The sequence below is a fragment of the Apostichopus japonicus genome, chromosome 3 (assembly GCF_037975245.1).
Source record: "Apostichopus japonicus isolate 1M-3 chromosome 3, ASM3797524v1, whole genome shotgun sequence".
Taxonomy (NCBI): domain Eukaryota; kingdom Metazoa; phylum Echinodermata; class Holothuroidea; order Aspidochirotida; family Stichopodidae; genus Apostichopus; species Apostichopus japonicus.
This window is the reverse complement of record NC_092563.1, coordinates 6,090,773-6,117,029: the sequence shown is the minus strand read 5'-3', so window position 1 is coordinate 6,117,029 and position 26,257 is coordinate 6,090,773. Positions and strand designations below refer to the sequence as shown.

Here is a 26,257-nt window from a genome sequence, read left to right as displayed (position 1 = left end):
CTGTTTTTGCAAATCTTGAGTTTGCATGAAGATATGACGAATTTAGAAACAATACAATCCTCACCGTCGCATCAATATTTATGTTATTTGTCAAATTATGTAATTCATAAAGTCTGTACACTTCGTGAAGAAAATTGAGCATCCACCAAGAGAAAAAAAGTTATTATAGAATTAAGGACCACCAACACGTTCCATTTTATCATATTACATGAAATAATTATCGAAACCAAAATGTCTGACCGCAAGAAAAACGTGTTCTTGGTCAGCTCATTATGAACAGTAGGGTGCGCTTATACACCAAAATTACCGTCCGAATGCCCAATAAACAGGGGTATTTTACTACTTGCACAAAAAATTAATAAAACATTTTCTTTACAAAAAGTTTCTTTAATTTTAGCTAGAAGTCCGATTTTCAGCGTAAGTGTTGAAGTAAGTCTGGTCTTCAAGTATATCATGTTCATTTGTTGAACTATACTTTCATGTCACGAATAAAAGTGAACTTGTTTTAGTCTCTTGTCATTGGAATAAATATTATGTTTCGAATCAATTTAGTTTTAGGCATGTTTTCAATGAGTTATGAATTAGTCTTAGTTCCAAGTTTACTGACGGTACCATTTGAACATGGGTGTACATATATACAACTGCAGCCTATTCCAAGTTGGTTGATCAATCTGACATATGTATGAATTTTAACCCACTACAAGTAATCCTTACAGTATATAAATATTTACAAATGTGTACAGTTGTCCACCAGCAAAGGCGTGTTGAGAATTTGAATTTATGGTGAGCATAATTTCAGTTAGTGCAAAGGTGACAATAAGCAACATTTGGGGTTAGGAAAAAAGTCAAAGTGAACATTGAGAAATTCTGAAAACTGTGCACCACGAAAAGGGAGGCATTATGGCAAGAAACTGCCAAAGGTCCGTAGGTTTACCCCCGCCCCACCCCCTGCACAAACTACTCTGTAACAATACCTATTTTAACAATGGACCATCAACATCTGTTAACATATATAGTATAAGTATATGGAATAGGGAATGCAATTTCCATACTTTCTTACTAATGTTTCCTTGGTTTCATTCTATTGCCATTTTCCTTCAGAATATGAAAAAAAGTATCCTTCATTGGTTTCGTCGTAGCCTATCGCTGAATAGGGCTTCTACATATTTTGCACAATACCTTCGCCAGTATCATGCACATATAGTTTATACGAATTCCTGACGTATACACGAATCAGCATATAAATCAGATGAATTTGTTTACAAACATGTGGCTGCCAAGATTGTCAACGGAGATTACGCTTTCAAGTTCGTGAAAATCTGTGTGCCCTGTAAATGAACCAAAAGAAAACTCAACTGAAGCTTTTCCATTGATTTCAAAACATTTTACCATTTTCTTTATAGGCTACTATTTCTAGCATAGGTTATAATGCCGATCTTGGACCTCACTGGATGTGACTCAGTTCTGCGAACGATCGGTCAATGAACCGATAACCTTTGAAACATCGTTACCTGGAAAACAAAACTCAACCTTGAATTCAAGAGCGAGAGATGTAACTCTCTATTCATCTAGTAAAACCGCTAATTAGTAACTCAAGATTAGAATAAACACGATTGAGTTTTATCCCATTGAATACTGCCTAACCAAATCCCTATATGTGATTCTATGCATTCGTCAATGCAGTATATACGTTATACGTTTACAGAACGCCGCATAGGCCAATATATAACCTTGTATGTGGCCTTGGCAACTAAACACACAGTAGTATATACACCACTACGTTGTGCGATCTACACTGCCGCAGAGTACATTAAAAGCTCTGAACTCATCATGAACCTGTCACATTTACTCTCGAGGTGACATTTCGTGGAAATGGTTAGTCATCGTTTCTTCCCAACGCATCTTCAGCGATACGTTTAATATTGCTCGTTCTGATACCGGCGAGGCTCAGCATAAACAACACTGATAGCTGTACTGGGTGTGCACGAGCAGTTATCACGCTATTTCCAAGAAAACTACTGAATGTTACTCTGAATATGACGAACCACTGACTTGAGGCTTCGCTTTCTTCACCGGAGTGAGAGGAAAAGAGAAAAACAGTGACGAGGTACGGGATATTAATTGCAGGCAGGCGCAGCAGCGATGACGAACTCTCGTTGGTTAAAGATAGAGTAAAAATTCATCCAAGAATTAGCATCGGTAAAAAAAAATGAATTGAAGTTAGCGTGAACAACTCGATGCAGCATTGAACTGTGCATAGATAAGCGATGACGTCAACCAAGGCAATGGTTAATGTGACAAGTACATACGGTATATCTTGGAATGGCGGCGATAAGTGGCTTTCTTTGAGGCGTCATGGTTCGGTGGGTTGCAATGATGAGAACCGGTGAAGAGGTCGCTCATTTGGGATTTTGAAATTGAAATTATAAATAAATAAGTAAAGGAATTTGGATGGTGAATATATATAACTAATTTAAAAGATGATATAAACGTGTTACACCGTCATGTGGTATGTCTGCATAAGTAAAAGCCGGAATGCACAACACTGTAGTTGTATAGGAATGTTTACTCTATAAATAGTTTTTTATTTGAGTGTTTTATTTTTTTAGTTAATTTAATGTGATATATCAGTAAGAAAAAGTGGATTATTTTGCGTCAAATCGTGCCGTGTGCAGTGAGGTGGATGTTCTATATACTGGTGCAACTGACACACGGTCCTGGTGGAAAATCGTCGTAATCAGGCTGAAATTAAGTTGGTAAAAACTGTTTATTCTAGAACAATTAACTGGTTGTTGTTTAATACATACTACAGTTAAGCTTTTGCACTCTTCGACCACCGCCAGCTGTATAGGCCTAACCTATATACTGGTATAGGCCTATGTTAGCTCGAGTCCTTACATGATTTTCCATCCAGTAATTATCCGCAATTTCTCCTTTTTAAGAATTTCTGATAAAAGTATTTGGTCATATTTCCTTCCTGGTTTTATATTCGCATGTCTAAGCTAACTTACTAATGATGCATCTAAAATAAGAAAACAAATATTGACCCATAATTAAAAGGTAAACAATTACAATTCCATAACAGCATGATCGCGTTTGCTTAAAATTCTTTCTGAAGATGTATCTAAATGTTTAATATTGGAAACCACTGGCACTAATGTTAAACTTAACACTGTAGGCTATCGGACTTCCTCCAAAGGACAAACCAAAATTTATGAATGTGGTATTCATTCTTTTATAAATGTGATATTTATCATTTAGTTAAGTGCAATAGGTTCATGGAAACCGGGAATCGCTTTAGCCTATAAATGAGTAAATCTGCCAAAGCAGCCCCCCCCCCCCCCACCCATTCCTCTCCTCTCCAGGAGCCGGTGTACCTACATTGATGTTCCTATTAAGCTGTGATTAAATACGTAATGATTTGAAATCATTTAAAAGGTCAACGTTACATTGCCAGTAAGGTTTATTCAACTCAACTAAAGTCAATGGCCTTTTGCGTGCATTGATTTTATCCGGTTCACTCAACGGCCTCTCAAAGATAATCTAAACTTAACGGGCGATTAAAACCTGTTTGTTTATACTATAATGCAGATCTCTCATGGAGCCTTTTAACGATTTAATATAATATATATAAACATTCAAATGACATAATTTCACCCAATCATCCATGTTGGTACACTCGAACCAATTAACTCTCGACGCATATATATCTATATATATATATACGCGTGGTCGGATATATGCGTGACCGGGTCATACCGCCGTAACAGTGACGTCAATGGTATACACCGGTTGGTCAATATTTTGCAGCTATCTGGATTATGCATGTAAATAAGTAATGCGATGTAACGACTAGAGTAATCCATAGTCTTTAGATACCGTAAAGGCACTAAAGTTATTGCAATCCGCATTCATTTAAAGTCTTTATAATGGTATCAAGTTTCGTAGAAACTTGGCCTTTCGCGGTTCATCCATATATTATCATGTATTATATATAATCAGTAATAATAGTGAGATATTGTTTAGAGTGATGGTCTCTGAATATTATGTTGTATTACTATAAGTATGATGCAGATTTCAATTATACGTACATACAAAGTGTTAGGATAGGGGTTAGGTTTGTTGCATTAACACGTAGACTGGTGCAGCCTAGAACGAGAAATAATGAGTAGAAAATGGTACGACTAAGTGCGTCATCTTTATGACTGGTTTTTGGCTATGTTCAATTTCTGTTGCGCAATAACACGAGGGACAATTACACATTCAGGCACCGCACCGCACCCCCTCCCCCACCCCTCCTCTATACCCGCAAATGATTTTTTCGAAGGAAATGATGTAAAAACGGAATATACATCTTAGGGTAAAGAGGTCTGGTTAAAAGCGACGGTGTCGGGAAACTATATTGTGCATTGTCGGGAAAATCATGCCGATTGCCGTAAAAAAATCCTTTAAGTTTGGTTGGAGCAGTAATCCATCCAGGTTGTGCGTTATATTGTTTCGGGACAATATTTGTCTGTTCTTTGTTAGATATGTATCAGTCACCACGCATTGCTCATTACTTTGTTAACAGTCTCTACTTATGTAAACCTCATGCATATTCAAATATATTGTATTCATTCATATTCAACTACTGCAGTTTATGACATGTTGCTTAAGTTTGCCTTTTTTGTATCTTTGATATCGACAGTGACATGTAAACCTCCTGCATATTCAAATATTGTATTCATGCATATGCAACTAGTGCAGTTTATGACATGTTTCTTAAGTTTGCCTTTTCTGTGTCTTTGATATCAACAGTGACATGTAAACCTCATGCATATTCAAATAATTTAACATGCATATGCAACTACTGGAGTTTATGATCAGCCAATCCTCACGTGACAGTAATTCTCAAGCGAACCGTTTTGTACACAGTTTAATATGTCGAGCAATGTCATCATGCATGATACAGCCAAATGAATGTCTTATATATGTGGACCGGGGAAACCCTTTGGTTAGGGTTAACCCCTAGGATTAACCCTAACCCGAGAAATACTGCATCATACGTAGTATCATGCGTACTTCTTGAGGCAATGCAACTTGCCACATTATAACTTGTCTTGGGAGATGAAAAAACTTGAGGTCTCGGTGTTATGACATGTTGCTTAAGTTTGCCTTTTCTGTATCTTTGATATCGGCAGTGACATGTAAGCCTCATGCATATTCAACTAGTGCAGTTTATGACGTGTTGCTTAAGTTTGCTTTTTTTTTGTATCTCTGATATCGACAGTGACATGTAAACCTCATGCATATTCAACTAGTGTAGGTCATGACATGCTTAATTATCCCTTTTCTGTATCTTTGATATCGACAGTAACATGTAAACCTCATGCATATTCAAATATATTGTATTCATGCATATTCAACTAGTGCAGTTCATGTTTCTTTGATATCGACAGTGCCAAAACTGCGCAAAAAGCAGAAACTTGATGATGCAGAATCTACCATTCCAGAAGCCATCGGATACTGGGGAAAGCCAAAAGAAATAGATGGCGCTAAATATGATTTCTTGTGTGTGAGAGCAACACTGCGTTCGCTGAAGCCTGGTGGAGAACAGTTTAACGAAGGTAAACATTTACCAACGAAAACAGAAAAGAAAGAGGACTGTGATCACGTGATTACAATTATCATTGGTGATTATTCGTAGGCTAAAATAAAACGGACATAAGTTTAGCTCAGAGGCATCGCTACTGGACTCAGTCCGGAGAGGGAGAGGGTAGAGGGGGGGGGGACTTCGAAGAGCAGTGGGACATGTGACTTTAACTTGATTTGAAGAAGAAATTTGCCCCCTCTATCTATTCTGTTCCAAACCTTCCAGTATTTGAATGTATTTCTTTTCTGGAAAACAGCACTATATATACAATCACACTTAACCTAACGTCTTGACTTCTTACCAAAAGGTCGCTTTGCAAATAACAAAAGGACACCTTTTCATTATAAAGTATAGAAAAGGGGATACTTTTCGTTAACAAACAATTGTCACTTCTAATTTTTGAAAAGGAGCACTTGAGGTTTCTTGCTGCAGGTATACGGCCTCTTTTAAACAGCTGTGTTGTTGTGGATACTAGTTATCCATAAATATTTCTCTAGTTAATGTTATATAAAGAAGCGATAAAACAAATATGCGTTTCTGTCATGCTTTCGTATACCTTGTTATGGCCGCGCATTAAGCCATTTTCAAATAGATTGTATCAATTTTCACATCGTATATATTAACTATCGGAGGTTTCGTCTTCGTCCCCTCCCCCACCCCCTCCCCTCCCCCTCCCCCACCTTTTTCACTTGTTGTTAATAGTATTGTTCGGAGATGAGCATCTTTATCATTTCTATACATATATAGCAAAGGCTTTGATAACCCACATATTTATTTATCTTTATTCGCTAGAGTTCATGGTTGATTCCGGAAGTGACGTCGTGACGGCTAGACAGGAACTTTTGAATAAGCTTGACCTAGAATTGATAGGTACCATACAGAGCAGAGGAGTGCACAGTACAGTAGAGAAACAGTTGTACAAGGCAATGCTCGTGATCGGATCCGAAAAGGTAGAAATTGAGGTAATTATCTTTAAGGTCTTCTGTCGATCATTGGTTGGAAATTCAGCGAAGACGAAAATGGAGGCTACGGTACCAAGTTATCTTGTGAGTCAAACTCCCAGAAGTCAAGTTTACTTCCGGGAAACAACCCAGCCATCGGGAAGGGATTTGCCCCCTCTCTTTTTAATGGCTATGGTACTCCTGGGAGGGTGGTATTACCAGGCTGGGGTAACCTCCGAGTGAAATCAGACACACCTCCCACCCCCCCCCCCCCCTCCTCTGGCTGACACTAGTTTTCTTAACTTTTGTCAATCTATTGTTTACGCTTCCAGTCTGAAAAGATTTGCTTGTCTTCTTTCCTCTTACTCTATCCTCAAAGGTCTTTATTTTCCTGCAGGGGTAGAGAAAAGTCTCTCGTCCTGCGGGGACGTTAACAGTGACTGCGACACAAATATTACCAATTTAGCAATTTTGTGTTTTGTGCAAAAGTAGCACTATTTGGCATTTAGGCACCCTGAATTGAGCACAAATGGACTCCTTCCCAAGCGCGGTGTAAAAAATGTCCACGTCTTCATAAACACACACTACCACATAGAAAAATCCTATGTTTCAAGTCTGGTTACGCGTATATTAAGAAAGTGCTATATAAAGAATCTCCGGCATACGTTACATGCATGTGATTAATATTCTGAAAGGATGCTAAACAATTTACTGGAATGATGATTTTCGTTAATTAATAACGGTTCAATATAAATATACCAAAAATGATACAAAATATGGTAAGACAAGAAAGAAGAATTTTTTGGGTAAATTATTCATGTTTAACCTTTCATTGATCTCACGGATTCGAGATGTTTTGAATGAAGATATTGTCTAACGGTGACATTTTTCAAAAATAAATGAAAGAGGTTAAAATAATGACATCGCACAATGTTAAAGCCGTCATAATATTGCTGTATATGCATCCCGCAAAAAAAAATTCATGGAAAAACATGTTCTTTCAAATCCAAAAGAGAGACGCAAAATACGCCATAAAAAAATATGATTGTTTTCTTAACTTAATTTTTGAAGCTTTAACTTTTAAAACCCACTGAGCGTTGCGTAGTTAGCTAGCTTAGCTAGCTATTAGTTAAATCTATAACAACACATATAACTAACCACTTTGTGGATAGTTTTCTTGCGTTTTCTTCATCTGCAGTGATGTTATATGGTACATGCTTACATATGCGAGAGTCAAAATGACTATATCAACGTGTTTTCATTTTGGACATGACTGTGTTAGTTTGATTCTCTCCTCGTTATATTGTTTTTGCTTTATTTTTTTCCTCATCAGATAATGGCCGAACCATATGAATCTATTGGTAACCGAGTAATGCGTCGCTTTAAGCACTTGATTGATAGTTCCGTCCATTATTGGCTCCCCGCCAACAAGATGGCGCCCTCTAGTAGCAGTGGGAACTCCGGGGATACGAGTAACGACACGCCGGATACGGACGAAGATGAAGGCAGCGGAGAAGAAACTACGGGCTCGTCGACCACTACCGTCACAGGTAAGAAAGCCACAGACAAAGGAAAGGGCAAAAAGCCAGCAGAAGGCACCGTTGACATTCAACAGAGCGCCGCCTCGTCGTCACAGTCACAAAGGGAAAATCCCGGACCGTCCACGTCACCGTGACGTCATTTCTTTTGAATGAAAAGGATACGCAAAACAAAACAAAAACCAAAGTCAACAAAACTACATCTCAAGAATTTTCCATTCCGGTTATGTAAGAATTAATTTGAATATTAACTTTGCCGGTTAAAACATTTTTTTTCTCTCTCACTCTCTGTGTTAAGGCATTTTTTATTCTCTAAATTTCTCCTACTAAGAGTGTGTGAGGGTTTTTTTTTTTTGGTTGTTGTTGGTCGTACCAGTACAAGGTGCTATGGAGTGTGTGAGGTTTCCTTTGTCTTTTCATGAGAAGGAAGAAGTATCGTTCAAAAATGAGTCGGAAAATGGAGAAGAAAAGTTGTTCTTTCCTTCTAACTTATTCTTTTATCGCCATAGACAATTCTATTAATTCTATCATTATACCGAAATAGTATTTGCTTGTGGTAAAATTACAAGTCCCATATCCGAACGCAAGATGTATTTTTTCTTCTTCTTCTTAATTACAGCTCTCATCCAATATTAACAGTATACGCTTTACATTAAAACTCGAAGAATTTCCTTACATTTATTTTGTTATTATTGAGTTTTGGTTTCACAAACACTTAATTTCTCAATCCACGGGACAATCTGCAGGGTTTTTCTATCCTTGTCCACGTTTTTCAAGGTTTTACTAAATAGTTTTGAATTAACCAGGGGAATCATGTGAACTGCCACTATAAGGCCTCTTCTATACCACTGTTATAACATAACTAACGTGAACAATCATATTACGTCATGCAAACGAACACAGGTGTTAAAAGTATATCAATTAAGAATTTACTTATCCCTGTTTCTATACTAGTAGTAGTAGTACAATTATTAAGTTGCCAAATCATCATAACAATTTCGCTTCATAATTTTCTGTTTGTTATACCTCACCCCATCATTCTCAGGCTTAAAATATTGACAAGTAGACTAAAAGGTTTGGAATGTTAGAGACCGATGCAGAATTAATTATGTTTCATTTTGGATGGACATAATTTATGCAAAGCGGTCTTCTATAGATGACCACACGTCCATCTTTATACTCTACGTGTAAAGCACAATTATGAATATGGCAGTGACCTATACACGCGAGGTGTATAGAAGTGTATGTTTATATCCCCCTCACCCAACTTGGTCTCCCTGCCAATAATATCATACACTTTTAAACAGTAAACAATGTGTGGAGGAGGACTGTGTAAAGAACCGCAATTAAGCTGAAATACAAAGTAACCTTTTATTCTACTTCGATTTAAATCATTGTAAATAACAGTTCGCTTGTTACTTCTTGCCGATTCGTCTTTAACATTGTTTGTATACATGTTCAATTTCGTTTGTACATTCTTTCATCCGAATGTTTGTTTTGTTCCTCCGTTTTGTTTGTTTGTTTGTTTGCTTGCTTGGACCTATATGTTCATGTCTTTATCTTTTCTGGAACTATATGTTAATGTTTTATATTGTTTACGTTCCTTGTTTGCTCTCTAAGAGTTTTAAACAGACTCATGTGTTGCACATGCAGCATCCTCATATTAAGTAAGAGGTATAACTCGTTCATTTAGCGTTTTCAAAAATAAAATTTAACCTTGGTATTTGTCTTAGCTGTCTTAAAACAGCGTTCAGGGGTTTGATTCCAAATTTCGTCATATCGAAAATACTCTTAGTATTTCAACTGAAAGGTGTAATTTGTGACGGTCAGAACTTGAAGCAGCCAATACTTGCGCAGTATTCGCTGCCCTACAAAAGTGCAGAACCTTGCCGGTAATTAGATGGGTTTCTCACTTTTCTTGCCAGAATTAATTTTTCTTTTGACTGAAATATCAGTTTATTTTCTGCCCGTATAACAAAGATTCGTGAAGCTCGAGTGAAATTAAATATCATTCCTTGGTTGCAGAAAATGCACAGTTTTAATTAATATGTAAACTGTTATCAAACCTAGTATCATGTTTGAAACTCTTTCTAAGAAGTTAAAGAAAGAATAGGTTGGTCTATATAATTGTACCGGAATGTCAAAAAGGGGTTAGTTTCATCTGTTTTTTTTTTTTTTAAAGTAATAAAACAAAATTAGCGCTGCCCCAAAATCTGAGATATGCAGACAAAATATATTTTTCTTTTAATCCTTCCATAGTTATTTTAGACGATACCTTTTTCTTTATAACAAAAAAGAGTGTTTCGACGCGTTTAATAGTCATAAGGTATACACAGTTGTTTTTATACTTGATTGATGAAAAGATTGGAAAAACTCATTATTTCTTGCACAGGAAAGAGCAAAATGTGTGCGTGTGTGTGTGTGTGTCATGTTTTCAAAGCTACGAATTATTCTTGCCTTTGTAATTCAACACCCTGCAGTATTAAGAATTCTATTTTTGAATGAAAAAAAAAGAAAAATAAAAGAGAGAAAAGGCATTTAGAATGATTTTGTTGAAATGTTAGTGTGAAGGAGAAATTGGAAGGCTTTATATAGCAACATGTATCATAAAGGTCATATATTAGTTGTAAACTTGTTTTGGTTTTCAATAATTCTTAATCAGTAGGTTATTGATTAGTGAGGTTTATTTAAGTATGTGCTTTAGCGAGAAAATGAACACGTATGATGTAAAACTGTTCAAAAAAACAAGAGGGGACAAAAACGCGTTTGACATGTGATTTATCAGCACAGACTCTTTCAGCTTCGTGTAGTACTTATTTCAAAATCTGGAATTTCCTGTGATAAAGTTACTCCTCTGAAAAGGGTCGATTGGAGATATATATCCTACAATTTCATTGTAAAATTTGTAAAAGACAAAATACTTATCGCCCTTTTTAATTGTCGTCATATATGTCGAACTTCAAAGAGTCACCAAATGGTTTTATTAAGTATTATAACTTGAAGATCACAATATCGTTACATAATAATTCTTCTTCTTCTTCTTTTTCTTCTTCTTTTTCTTCCCCTTTCTTTTTCTTGATCACATGTTCACACTTTAGATATCATAATACTTAACTGTATATATCTGGATATTTTTTAACTGAACATATTTGTAATGAATTTCTAAAGCAAAAACTGGTTAACTGATTAGTTCGAGCAACGTGTTGCGTAGCACTGCCGTGGTTTTAACCTCTTTCTGATGGTCATATGAATTCAAACGCTTAGGAAATTAATGATGTACGTTCGATAGGAATTAGATATCTATACCATTGTGTTGTAATAGTTTTGGAAACTTGGTTTTATTTTGTAATCACATTCACCCGATAGAACGTTTCACAAATACACAATGTTATTAACTAGTTTGTAATGGTCCGTGGAACGTTTATACGGAAACATTACCATTATGACTAACAAGGTTTACAATTTTCCATATTATATAACAAAATTGGTTTATAATATCACCTGTATATGTATAAATTTGATAGGAAGACCTACAGAAGACTCTACTTTTACTTCAATGAACTTCAATCGGTTCACGAATAAAACGGTTTAAAAATTAGAAGATATCTAAATATCACTGGCGTAGGAAGGTATTTTTGTCATGGGGGGCTGATGCATGATGGATTGTGATCGCCGTCCTGGGGGAGGGGTCTTAAAATTTCCAAAGGGGAGGGGGGCACCTCCTCCCCTTTGCAAAATTTTTTGAACAATTAGAGGCCATCAGATGCTGTTTAGTGCCACAAATGTCTGAATTTGTAATAAAATGTTCTCATATTCCCTGATTTACTTTACTCATCTTGCGTGCAGTTGCCAGGCGTGTACGTGCTATACGTGATATGCATGAACTACGGAGTAGCGGCGATGGTGTGTGTACTATGTCAGTATGTATGCCTGACCTACCGTACATGAACAAAACAAACGGAGTTCTGTACACAGTGTAGCGTAGGGTTTTTAAAAGGGTTTTAAAAGGGTTTTTACCCTCGACGACTGGGGGGGGGGGGGCGGAAGCATACTTCCGCCCCCCATGTTTTCAGGTGGGGGCTGTCGCCCCCCAGCCCCCCGCTTCCTACGCCCTTGCTAAATATCATGAAAATAATGAAATCAAATTATCACCGTTTGAAAGTATTGGATGTCAATAATCGATGATCATATAAATAAACAGATAAAGTGATCAATAGTTACGTTAACTTTAATGCAGACATAAACATTCATTTAAGTTCAGAGGGCTTATCAAGCGGTAAAGTTAACCGAAGAAAGTCCGGTAAAAAGTTGACGGGTGAGTCCGCGTATGAGAAAACATACTCTCCCTCTCAACCCCACAACAAGTGCAATGACAAAGAGACTTAAAAAAACAACTTTTTGAGAGATTTTCAAAAAAAACAACTAGCTTTGGAATCGGTGTAAGCCTAGACCGAGCAAGGGTATTGAGAGTTGTTAATACTGGTTAGGCTAAAAGATGAGTGTTACTAATTAAAGTTAGGCTACTAAGATATCTCTAACAAATGTAAATTAATTTCTTAAAGTGTTTCCGAGGAAGACAAAGTTTGTACAATAATTAGAACTATTAGTAGTGGGACTACGGATGAAATCGGAAAAAAAAGTAGTTTCTAGAAGAGTAGCAGAAACATTAGGCCCTTCGTAGTCGCCATTTTGGATTATATGATCGGAAGTGGCTCAACTTCCATAGCAATAACAACTTTACCTGTTTCCTTTTACTTCTTTTTTTGTTTGTTTGATAATGCTGTACCTTCTGTCCAGATTTATTTTAAATCAATAGCTACGTATCCTATCGTTCGAGCCAGGTTAAACTCTAACGTTGCCAATTTACATTATTTAGCAGTCTCAAATCACTTTTAAGTGGCCTTGTATCACAATAGATTATATTTGTGAGCTTGACACTATAAATTTCCATTTTCTTAAAACATTTTGTCAACTTTCCTCTTATGCAAGGTTTTATTGGACAGAGGTTTTTTATGCCAAAGAATGACGAAAGCCAGTGAATATGTGAACGTTTGTTTCGTTAAGGTGTTTTTTTTTTCACGAGGACGCAAACTTTATCTTCCATATTTATCTATTTAGATTCTATACATTGTTTATTAAAAACGTGCTGCCGAACGTCACCGCGAAAGTATTACAAGCTAAAACACCTTAAACCACCGATAGAGAAGAAAACATCAAAATGTGACTCGGTTTCCGACATATACCAGGAAGTACTTTACGAGGAACTAATTCAAAAAGTTAAAGTGCAATGTCACGTCGTTGTACTCGCGAAGAAAGATGGGCAGATTGCTTTACTAACCTTTGGTAGGCTATAGATAAACTTATCTCAAACCAATATCTTGATACATTTTTTTCTTAAATCGTTTTAAACCAACCTAACATGAGAGAGTGGGCAAGTATTTTTTGTACATATTTGATCAGTCTGTTAACTCAATTTATGGCAGTAAAACAAAATGCTGTTTTCACAATTTAGTCAAAAGTTAACCAGAAAATAGATCAGAGAAATATCTTAAAAGGACCACAAAAATGGTCAACTCATATACACTGTGTTTTTCTTCTTCTTCTCCTTCTTCATCATCTTCTTCTTTGAGAAACCTGGAGGATAAAGTGACCCATATTTAAGGTTAAGATTTACCTTAATTGTTCATACTACTGTATTAACATTCCATGGACATCATGGCAATGCATGGTGACTGTTTTTTGGTGAACCCGAAATGAATTTCAAAAGGTTTACGAGAAATTCTTACATTTGCTGTAAATATGCTAACAGCAACGCAGCATTGATGGAAATTCAATATGAATATTCAATAGTTGACATGATACGTCATCGGCTTTTATTACTGTACCCTGTTGTGTAAATAGGCTATGCCGTGAATAATGTTACACTGGTTACTTGTATTTGGAAAATCAATTTAACTATTCAATAAGTTGACATGGCAGTTGATTTAGCTGTTATATATACATATGTATGTATGTCTATGGTAAACTATGAATTATATTTTACTGCGAGTTGAAATTTATGAATATTCAGGTTATTTGACTTGATATGAGACCAGCTTCTACTATCGAGTCAATGTCATTTTTGCATATACAGTGTTATGTGGTTTATACCCATCATTCGTTCAGTTTTTTCCTTCCTTTGAATCACGGTGTCTTGATGACGTTTTTAGGATTGGAGGGATACGGGTCGATTAAATCAGGAATCCAGTAATAAGACAAAGATAATACGACTACCGGTAGGGCCTTTCGATTAGTCGTTTACCGGCAAGGGACTGTCGATTAGACTTTATTACCGGTAAGGGCCTTTTTCGGATGTCAACTTTGCATGTACATTGCCTAGACCATTTTTCGTTTTGTACCCTTTTTTTATCACTTCGGTTGTTACTATTGTGAGCCAATTGTACCGCTGTGACTCGGGAACTAACGGACACTATTTCAGAGAGCCAAATATTCTGTAAAAATGCTATAAATGTTGTATTGCAGTTTGTAAATCACAGTTGGGGTTACAATTCCATGTTCTTCATATCAAAGAGCAAATCATTAATTGTAAGGAATTTTGTACTTTTCACAACTTCTCTGGCTGCAGTTAGTGTGTATGATTATCAACTTATATTTGAAAAGCGGAAAGTTCCCCTAACCCTTTAATATGGTACATTCCAGTGTGTTGAAGTGTCGTGTATACATTCTGTGTATTTTGAATAATATTAATATGCGTCTTCGGCTATGCGACTGTTGGAGTATCATAGTAGTAGTAGCTGATACGTAGTGAAACATCTCCAAGTTAATACCGAACTTATATAGATGTGTACATTTACTTAGTGGCATTTGTACATACACTTTTGTGCGCCGCATTGTGATGATGTATTATTTCATACTTCTCGCAAAACTAGTTTCTCTACATTGGGTAGCTACATTAATGAAAACGCTTATTCAGTGGCTAAAGTGAAGAAAATAATTACAACAATTCCAGCACTTCCTTCTTATTTTATCCTGTTTAATATCTCTTTGAGAATCAAACTCAATTTTAGTTGAAATGATTGTAATGACTTTTTCTTCAGTTATTTAACCATTATACCCATATTCTTCATAATTACAAGAACCATTAACCTCTCAACGTTTCTCTTCTCGTCCTTTTAACTATAGTTTACATTACTTAACCACAATGTATAGGGATTTTTGTCAGAAAATATCGACCAAGGCCAATGTATCTAATCCAGAAGGCTTTTCTCGTTTAAATATTATGTACATCACAAAGTATTACTTTTAACATTCACTTCAACAAAACTTACTAGTTTCAATATTCAGTTCTGCACGCAGTACTATAGTTTAAATATTCGATATACTGCACGATTTACTAGTTAGAATATGCAGTACTTGCGTGAATTCGTATTTTGCAGTATTGTACGAAATACTATAGTTTGAATGTTCAGGTTTAGTAAGACAATATTCGCTTTAATTGTCAGTCCCAAACCATGATTTTATATTTACTAGGTACAATATTAACTGAAGTATGACATATATTGAATAGTACAATAAGTAAAAGAACTCGTTTAATTATAAACTTTAATACGCTTTTGAATTTCATTACATTGATAAAGTCAGTACATATATTATACGATGACCTAGTACAAACATTTTCTCACCAAGAAAATGATATCATAATTTACCGTGTGTAGCTGCATGTCTAATGGATATTCATTATTTTAAACTTTATAGTTATTGATTCGGTGACACATTTAAGGTCGTGGATCATATAAAAGTAAAATGACTCCTAGAGTAATCACATATAATTAAGAAAAGAGCGCTCTGGGCTTAATACAAACTAGCATGCGAATATAGGAATAAATGTTTCACGTTATTTTTCTTTCAACTAAGCAGCAGGCGAGGCTAAACCATGAAACCAAGACCACTTCGAACATCAAAACAATTTCTCTTTATATATTTCATTCTTGTTTCCCAATATTACACACTATAAGTATTATCCGGGCTTCTTGTATGAATTTTCTTAACCGTTGATCTTGGTGAAGACGATGATGTACGGTTAAGCGACAATCACATCAAACATACTTATCATGTTAGGATATAGTAGTCTAAAAGCCTAACCATATAAGTTGTTCACATGTTATCGCAGCCATTATATTCATGCGATTAGTTTTAATTGTGCTATTTACTGTTTATATGTAGTTTATGATGCTCACGTGCTACCATGTATGGAACCGTCTCGTTGCCGTAGTTACTATCATACAGTCGATGAAACAATGAATGGGCAAGATGGTTGTTCAAAATTGTATCTATCATGTTTGTTTACTACAATAGCTTTTAAGGTATAACCTAGTACTCGTAGTTGACAGATATTCTTTCTGCGGTTGGTTTGTAACCAAATATGTTTGATGTAGTTTAATTTGTATATTATTAGGGTGTTTGATATATTGGCTTTGCCTTACTCGATTGATTTGTATGCTTGAGTTTCATAATAACAGCAAACCATGTGGGTCTTCCAATTAACCGGAAGTAACCCGAATCGATGGGAATTAAACCTTAAATGGTGATGTGTTGAGTTGGTATATATTTTGTGTGAAAAGGAAATCCGACCATAAGAGCAGTAGATGTACGAGGTGAATCTTTCTGTGTAAGAAGACGTTGCGAAAACTTCATAGATAAGACACTTGTATGCATTGTTACATAATTCGCTTCCAAGACGTGTTCATTCCAAGAGAGTGTGGAAAAAACTGCGAGTCAGTGTGTGGTTTTGAGTATTTTTTTTTTTCTAAATCAAGAATACGCCTTTTTGTAAAATCTTAAAGTATTATTGAATTTTTCTTTTTGCGTCTTTTTAAAGATGGTGAATTGGTCTAGACAGTTCTGGCGAATTTCAAAGTGTGTGATAAAAAACAAAAACGGCTTTCAGAGTTTATGATGAGAGTTTAAGCGGATGAGAAATAGAGTGAAGATGTTACAACATCATGTGAACCTTTTGTAATTTGATAACCTTTCAGAAGATAACAAAAGAAATAAAGAGAAAAATGTTTGTAAAATCAGAGAGTTACTTTAATTTGTTCATGTTCATATGTAGCGAAACTCTCTTATAGACCTTTCAATGTTAGTAAAATTGTAAAAAAGCTCGTACAACTTGTAACCCATTTTTTTTTTACATAGCATGTATGATAATTAGTTTGGCTAAAAGCTATAATTTCATGGATAACTTTATAGTTTTGATTGGTTTTGTTTTCACTTAAAAGTGCCAGCTAATATAAGCACCATAAATACAGTTCTGAAATTAATTAAATAAGAAATAAGTTAAATGTCGCAGCTTTATAAGACTGAAATTTGTTCACTTTCGTTTTTTCTTTTTTGTTTTTTTCGTCCTTCATTTTAATATATAGCCACAGTCGCATTTAAACTCACTACTTAACAGCGTACAAAATGGCTGATATTTTTTAACAGTGTTAATAACCTGTTCAGGAAAAACACCTTGCCTCTTAATGCTTTCTATCTAACGTTAACTCCATAATACCGATATCTAGCTAATTTGCGGGTAATTTAAGTATGCTTCATTGGGATGTGTGTTTTTGTTTTCTATATTGTTTGGTATTAAACTTAAAATTCAGAGGTTGCAAATAAATCCACCATTTTAACATTTATATTCAAGTTTGTATTTTGCACCCAAAAACAAAATGGAACTATCTGTTTGCTTCAACAGAACTTACGTTTCGCTTTCATAAATCTTCTCTAGTTATAGATGTTTATCTATGGGAAACACGAAACACATGATGACAACAACATACTCACTGAATCAAAGGCTGTCGGTCAAATATGTTTTAATATTAAAATTTTTGCGGCCTGCACAATAATAGACGTTTAAAAAAAATACATACCCTTCCTTTGCTCCCCCCCCCCACCTACCCCAATCTCTGTCCTACTGAATTTACGATGAACAACTGTTTCACTTCTTGAAGATGAATGTGTTTTGCATGTAGGGTACCTATAGAGAAGTAATAAACTTATAGTTCTATGTTTGACAAACGGTTTAATATTTTATTTTGAAACCGTCTTCTTTTTGTAGTTATCTTGTCTATTTTTTTAGTCATCGTAACCAAGAATTAGTCTTGTTAGTTTGTTTTTATTGATAAAAAAAAAAACTGACGCAAAAATATACACCCTAACAGCTGTTTTTTATATTACTTACATGAACTAAAAACCTTGTAATAATAGTATCTTTCATTTTTTTTCTTCAAAGGTTTAAAACTTTATAAACATTGTGCAATTGTTCCCATCTTCAGCTATTTTGTTTATAGGCGTATCCCATTTATTTTGAGGTAAAACCCGAAGATTTATTTTAATTTCATTTTTTTTTTTTTTAGAAAAGTCATACGCCGATTTCAGCAATTTTTTTTCTCGTAATTTTAGCTCTTAGATTAAATTGCCCTTGGCATAAAAGCGACATCTCTTACTTGTTTCTTTATTTATTTATTTTTAAATCTTGTTTTTTTGTTTTTGCATTACTATTAATACTAACCAGAGAAATAATAATCGCTAATACGTCATTTTTTTTTGGGCCAAACGAAATTACGGTATTTAAATGTTACTTATTGTTTCTTTCATTCTTTTTGGTTGATTAATAACCGTATAATTGTCCATGATATCAGCATTATGCTAACGTTATAGCTTCAAATGGAAAACGTCAAGCATTACACATAACACAACGTTAAGCATTGCACATTACACAGATTGCACATTGTTATTGCTTTTCCCACTACGTATACGTTTTGCGAAGATAAAAAAAAGTATATAAAAACAATATGGTTTATAATTTCATTGTCACAATACTTTCTCGATTTTCTGTCCTTTTTCTATATTAAATTAAGTATATGAGGAAAGTAACAATTGAAATAGGTCTCACTTCGCCCTATCACCCGATACAATATGCTGATAAGGTTCAGGAAAATGCAGCAAGCATGTAAGGTAGGAAGCGAGAATGCATATACGTGTTTTGTTCATGAACGTAGCTCTCACCCCCCCCCCCCCACCTCCCCCTCCCTCCTCCACCCCATTCTATTTTCGATCCTGAAACTCCAATACGATTCTCTTTCATAGATATAAGTTTAAAGTGTGGTTAAACGAAGGTAACTTATAACGAAAAATGGGGAAATAAATGTGATTTCGGATACGAATTATGACGTAAATTGAGTGAGGTACTTCCAAATGTGCATTACTCTTAATTATCTGTGTATGTGTGTGTAAGAGCGTGTGTGAGTCTATACGTAAGTAGTTAAAATAGCTTTTAGTAAAAAAAAATTGTCCATCACTCTCTCCGTGTGTTGATGTTTTTGCATCCCTTTAGTATCTTTGCCAAAGGTTTAAGATAATTTACGAAGGGTTTGATACTTTTTTTTTGTCGCATGAATGCACTATATGTCGTTGAACTTATAAAAATTGGTTATTTTTAAGCGTAATATATATGGATAATTTAGTCATATTATCGTTAATCAGATATGTAACTTTACCTTTAATTCGTAATTTTAGTAAAATTATTTTATATTGCTTAACGCTATCAAACCTAATGATATAACATTTCCCCTTGTTTTTCTCTTTAAATGTGAGAACAGTTACAGTGTAATAGAAAATATTACCCAATTTTTATCATGTGTTTTGCTTTCGTGTATGGTATTAACTTTGAGATACAGAGAATATATTAACTCTCGGTTACGTAATCCTTACTACATGAATATAGCATCTCGACTCACTATAATTACATCCTATATATCTTACTGTAATTTTGCTCTTCGGCACCTGTTACATCATGTGACGTTACCAATTTAAATCATGTGATTGGTCGACGATGGGGTCATTTTTTATGATGAGCGGGTCGATAAAATATGCATGCATCATATACTAGATATATGCAGGGATAATTGGTTCTCAGGAATTGTTGTGTTTGGTACAACTGCCACCGTTGTGGACAAGTTAAGTGCCTCCTCCTTTCTTTGTGATGATGGTTAGACGAAAGACATGTTTTCACATCCGTCATTATAAAATCTTCAATGTTCTATAACCTATATTAAACGAAAAGTTTTAAAGTATTGATTGATTGTTACTCAACCACTTACATGAATACCCTTTTGAACATTCCTGGATTATTTTATATGATTGTCTTTGTTTTCTTCGTCTCACTCTTTATAAAAACAAAACAAAAATAAGTCGTAGAATAAGTGGAAATGTTTTATAATAGTTTTTGTTTTCAAACTTAAGAAACGAGGCACGAAAACCTATATCCGTCAGACAAAACGTTCTTTTTTTTTCTTTCAAGGAGAGGGGCTGTAATCCAAAGAGGTCTACTTGCTTATTTTCTGCCAGGGATATAAACAGAATTAAGTGAATGGTAAAGTTACGACGAATCGGCATTTTTTCAGTTTAACCGAGTTTTTTCTTGTCAGTTTGTGTTTACTTTATGACGTCACATCAGTGACTAATCGTGGATGGAATATCCGCAATTATGTTCGTTGTAACATTGCATAGGGACAATGTGTTAGGCTATGGTACACACTCAACGAGTTATAGACCTACATGTATTATATACGGTTATAGCTTACATGTATAGGCTCACCATCACAAAATACTTTAGCCAAAGCAGTTAATTGTCATTCATTCCGTTCTTTGCGAAATATGTTACATTTCTATCTACCTGTTCTCAATTCACAATATGTCCTCGTTTGACCCTACCAAAAGTACGTCAAAAGTCAGAGCGATTTTTATTCAGTGAGACTTAAATCCCGTTTTTTTTAAAGGACCGAGGAAACTTTATATAACACAAATGGATAGGAAGCCTAGTTAAGCAGCCATAGTGCATACTACGGAATGCGTGCGGTTCCTTATGTTTATAACATGCTTTAGACTTTTGTTGCGCAGCTATGTGTTAATTATTGATTGATATTTCTGATCTACCAGCTTTATATAAAGGGTTACATCACCTTATATCTAGCCTGTTATTATTTACCCACCTATACAAAAAATATATCCCACAGCAGTACCACCATGCTTACTATACTCGACTTTTGATAATATCAAACTGAGGTAACTGTACACGTTGTACTGTAACCTATACTGGGGCCAGGGGGATCGTCCCCACATCGTACACCTTCCACAATTCCTAGGTATGCCGCCCACACCATCAGGAGAATTCTTACTGTAGACATTTTATAATATTATGTAACATAACCCTTAGGTTAGGGTTCGATGCCCCCGTGAGATGTTTGGTGCTCTTTGATCAGCAACAGCTGACAATATTCCTACTGGTTGGCTAAATACCACTCTATATAGTACTGACAAGCAAGGCGAGATGGATCAGGTTGTATAATGTTCCGATCATCCCAAAGATGTGTTGAATGTAGTTGCGAGATCCAATCCCATCTCCATCACCTTCTCTTTGCGGAATCTCTTAAAATGGCGATTCTCTTACAAACCACGTTATCATCAATTAGGGCAAACATTAGGCGACCTAGTTTCCGATTGATAAGTTCTTCATTTTACAGAGTCGGAAACAAAACAATGTGCTGTGACCTTGTGGAATATTGTCGTGACGTATACAAATGTCGCTATACTAGTGTATTGGCGAAAATTTACAGACAGTGCAAACTCGTTAAATATTCATATCTTTTGAATACTGTATGGTCAACGATATCAGTGTTAACCGTTCGCATATTTTGTGGTAAAGCTGTAAAAAAAAAAAACAAAGACTGGAAAAAGATATGTATTGCGTATGAAGATAAGCTTCGTTACAATTTGATGTTGTTACGCTATGCTACACTTAACTACGATAAGTTAACACATAAACATGTCTTTGAATAAACAACTGTATCAAAAGTGTTTTGTAAAAAATCGGGCAAAAGTTTGTATAAGAGCATGCATGTGATTGATCTACAGCAGCCAAATGTTGAACCAAAGACTATTGTGACGTTTCCAAAATTACCATATTTCATGTATGCTTTGTCTTTTTTGAGTTTTCCCTCTACAACTGCAGTCATCGATTCCCATCGCTTCGTATGTTGAGATTTGCCTTGATATTTTTTCTCATCTTTATTTTAGTGATCGTTTTCTTCAGAAATTTGCGTGTGTGAAAAAAATAGAAATCAATAAAAGCATTACACTAAATATACTGTGTATTTTTTTTTTTTTTTTTTGATTTGATTTTGTTAGCGTCACTCCATAATACCCACGTTTGTTAGTTTACGAAGCTTCCATAGTACTTCGTTGTTTTGATTAAATCCCTTTAAAGGCGTTGAATACTCGCCCCAAACCGCGTGCCGGGCTCTGAAAAAGTTAACTTTCGGTTGCTTGCAAATGACGTTTTCTTCTTGTCGCTACAAAAATGCAGACAGTAATGAAACGTAATACCTTGAAACGTGAAACACTGTGTTGTGGTTATTGACCGTAGCTGCATGTATTGACTGTGCACTAGTGTCTAATTACCGACGGTAGTAAGCTGTGTGTGTATTTTCTGGGATCGATGGTGGTGTCTAACACTTCAGTTATGTACACCTCATTCGAAACTAGGTCAGATTACCGGCATGAGACGTTTCTTTGTGCGCGAGTCTTCACATCCTTTAACGTACGCGCTACACCAAACACCGGAAGTTGCTTTTTAAGCTTAACAAATATATTTTAGTGGAGTGGTTCCATCTTTACTCAGGAAATTTCTGTCTTGATGATGTTTATGTTTTATGAAATACTGAGAGTACTAAAGTTCTGTGTACCCAAGACACCACAAATCTTTGTATTTCCATATCAATATGACCCTTTTTTTCGAGTATCGAACTTCTAAACGATGCCAAATAAATGACTTCCTGGAAAACACACCAAAGAAATGACAAAGGATATGGAAATAAATCTTCCTAAAATAATCTTTCTGCTGATTAATATCACTTTTGACTTTTTATTTGCGGTTAACGACAATCACAATAAAGTCTGTTGATGGGGTCATCAAAGTTTACGAAATCAAAAGAATTGAAAAAAAGAAATTGATAGCATGGTTCACAAATGACTTAATAAAAGAATTAATGTATACGTAACTTTAAAATACATAATAATGGTATTCATATATCACATTGTGCCTCCAAATATCTGTGACGTTTCCACCGAAAACAACTCTGCAACGACCTGATGCAAATTATTCAAACATTTTAAACTGGCATGAATGAAAGTTCATCTGATTCACTGGCCAGTTTTAGCATTTTTGAAATTGTTAACAGCTTCTATCCGTGCTCTCCTTATGCCAGTTTCCCTAACTTTATCCCCCCCCCCAACGAACCCCCTGTAGATGTCAGAGTTGTCCACGAACCCCCAACTTTTCGAGACACGATCTGAGTCATTATTATACTATAAATACACATAGGCGCGTATCCAGGATTTTCTAACCCGGGGGCGCGAATTACTATCTAAGCGGAGCGCCACCATCGGTTGGCGCGCAGCGTACAAGAAAATTTCAGGTTTTGATACCACCCAGATCACCGGAAATGGCACTTCTCAGGCTTGAAATAAACAACCAGATGTACACTTTTCGCCTGAGAACCAAGTATTTCCCAATAGTTTTTTTCCATCCATAACCTTTTTGAAGATTGTCACCAGTCACAAAACATGTTCGACCTCATCGCATCTCCCGTGGATCATTGCTTTTGAATAGGTGATTCTACGTCGCGGCACACAATATCCGTCAGCCCCATTTTTCAAGGTTTTAAGCCCATTATTTGTCCAGAATTTGAAAATTCACGTTTCTCGTGAATAAACTCACCTCAAAATATACCCTAACGTTGCACAAAATTTCATCTATGGACAAACAATATAGAAAAATCTGCTTCAACCCTAACAGACTGGTCAAAATTGCACGAGTAGAGGGAACTGTGATGAAGAATGTTGGTCAGAAATTTTCGAAAATTCAGACACAGTTAATTTCTTGGTGTACAAATATTAAAACCTCTTATAACGGCTATTATCAAACTTCGTTGAAAGAAATGAAAAATTAGCAGATATTTCCGAAACCGAACACTACACACATAGACGTAGGAGGCTGGGGGGGGGGCTACAGCCCCTAATTCGCCATTACTAATGTAAAAGAGAGTTTCGACCAAGGGCGGCGGAAGCACTTTTAACCTGGGGGGGGGGCACCGGCATCAAAGGGCACTTTGCAGAAATTCGATTGGACTGATGCAGCCTTACATTTAGTACCCTTTATAACTTTTATTGTATTTTCTTATTTGCGAATACACATCACTCCATCAACGACCCCCCCCCCCCCCAAGGAAAATGTGCATACTAGCACTACAATATCCAATGTGCAAATTGGGAAACAAGGAACAAGTTTTCTTTTGAGACAAAATGAGGTGAAATCATGCTAGTTGCTAATGTAGGAATCTTCCGAATTAGAGTTTATTCCTTGTTAATATCTTAATACATTTTTTCCATTCGAAGTAGCTTTGAGTTTGACCAACAGAAATTCATTAAAAGTGAGGGGCGTAGCTAGGATTTGCAAAGTATATGCACGACTATCTGAGCGGAGCGCCACCATCGGTTGGCGCGGAGCGTGCAAGACAATTTTTGGTTTTACAAACCCCTCAGATGGCCGGAAACGGCCCTTCCCGAGTGTTCATTCTGGTTCCCTGGCCTCTTGCTAACTTGAGACACCTCAATTTTTATATAGAAAAAGGGCACATTTTTAACCTGAGGAAAAGTGGGGGGCACGTGCCCCCTGTGCCTCCCCGGTTCCGCCGCACTTGGGTTTGACATAATTGGACCTCCATGCTTTTTCTCCATCTACATAAGACATTTCGTCGTTTACATTAGCACCCCGCGGTATACTGCGCAACTTTCACGGGCAAGTCGGACAATTTTGAGGCTGTTCATCCTGGAACGCCATTTTCATGCTCACTGATATGATGTCATATCTACTGGTTGCTTTACAAATTCAAACAGGCTCGTAGCGAGGAATTTGCCCAAGGGAGGGATGAAGCATGTAGGCAAATTATCTAAGCGTAGCGCCACCATAGGTTGGCGCGAAGCGTACAAGAAAATTTTGTCCGAAAATGCCTCCCAGATCGCTGGAAATGGCACTACCCACGACCATTTGTTGGCGCGAAGCGTACAAGTAAATTTTGGCCGAAAATCCCTCCCAGATCGCTGGAAATGACACTTCCCAGGCCTTGTAAGTTGCATCTAAGCACTTTCTATTTTGAAATTACTAGCGATGTCATAACAAATAATGCTGAAGGAGGGGGGGGGGGCGGTCGCTCCTTCCCGAAATGCGTCATGTTCCCCGACGACACGGTCGAGTTCGAGACCAGCCACAGTTGGTTTCATAGCACAATTTTAAGGCGTATATACACACACGCGTTATGACAGACCATATATAGTATATATATAGATCATGAGTGAGAGAGGAAAAATGGAAACGTCAAAAATGGAGTTGTCGGTGTAAGGGATAGGGTGAGGCACACGCCCCTTCCGAAATCCTTGATCCGTCACTGGCTACCCGGTGTATATAATAGCGATCACCGCTGTAATGATGTTACTGTTCCTCTTTCTCTTCCCGAGGTCTTGGCTATCTTCTACTCTCTCCTTTTCTTCTTTTTCTCTCTTTCTTCCTTTTCTTTTCTTTTCCCTTCCTTCCTCTCCTCCTCCTCTTTTTCCCCTCTTTTTCCTTTTTTCTTTTTTTTTTTTCTCTCCTCTTTTTCTTACCCGGGGGGCGCGCGCCCCCAACGCCCCCCCCTGGATACGCACCTGATACGCATAACAGTGCTTCGTAAAAATCAAGTTCATAGTGTAATATTGTAATGATAAAAACAAGAGATGAACAAATAATTATTTAAAAACTACGGCTCTTTATCTTCACGACGTACTGTCATGCGTACACCAACTTCACCAAAGTCATGCGGCCTGTGTCTGTTTCATAATTCAGTTATTTATCATATGCACGGTACGGTACTACTATGGCAACACATGCGTATGGAACGCGAAAAGAGTTTGTCGATAGGTACGGTACGACTTTTGTACATTACTAAATTATATGATATGTCAGATTTTAGTTCAACAAAAAGTACTCTAGTTTTGACTTTCAGAAT

The 26,257-nt window shown here is 36.2% G+C and overlaps 1 protein-coding gene across 1 annotated transcript in view; it reads left to right on the top strand.

The window, feature by feature from the left end:
- LOC139961504 (uncharacterized) overlaps nt 1-22,298 on the top strand; it is a 74,614-nt gene extending 52,316 nt beyond the window's left edge. Inside the window, exons 3-5 of the mRNA XM_071960709.1 lie at nt 5,439-5,606; nt 6,425-6,594; nt 7,907-22,298. Of these exons, the coding sequence (XP_071816810.1) occupies nt 5,439-5,606; nt 6,425-6,594; nt 7,907-8,248 (680 nt within the window). The 3' untranslated portion in view covers nt 8,249-22,298. The remainder of the gene's footprint in view (nt 1-5,438; nt 5,607-6,424; nt 6,595-7,906) is intronic.
- The last annotated feature ends 3,959 nt before the right edge of the window (nt 22,299-26,257 follow it).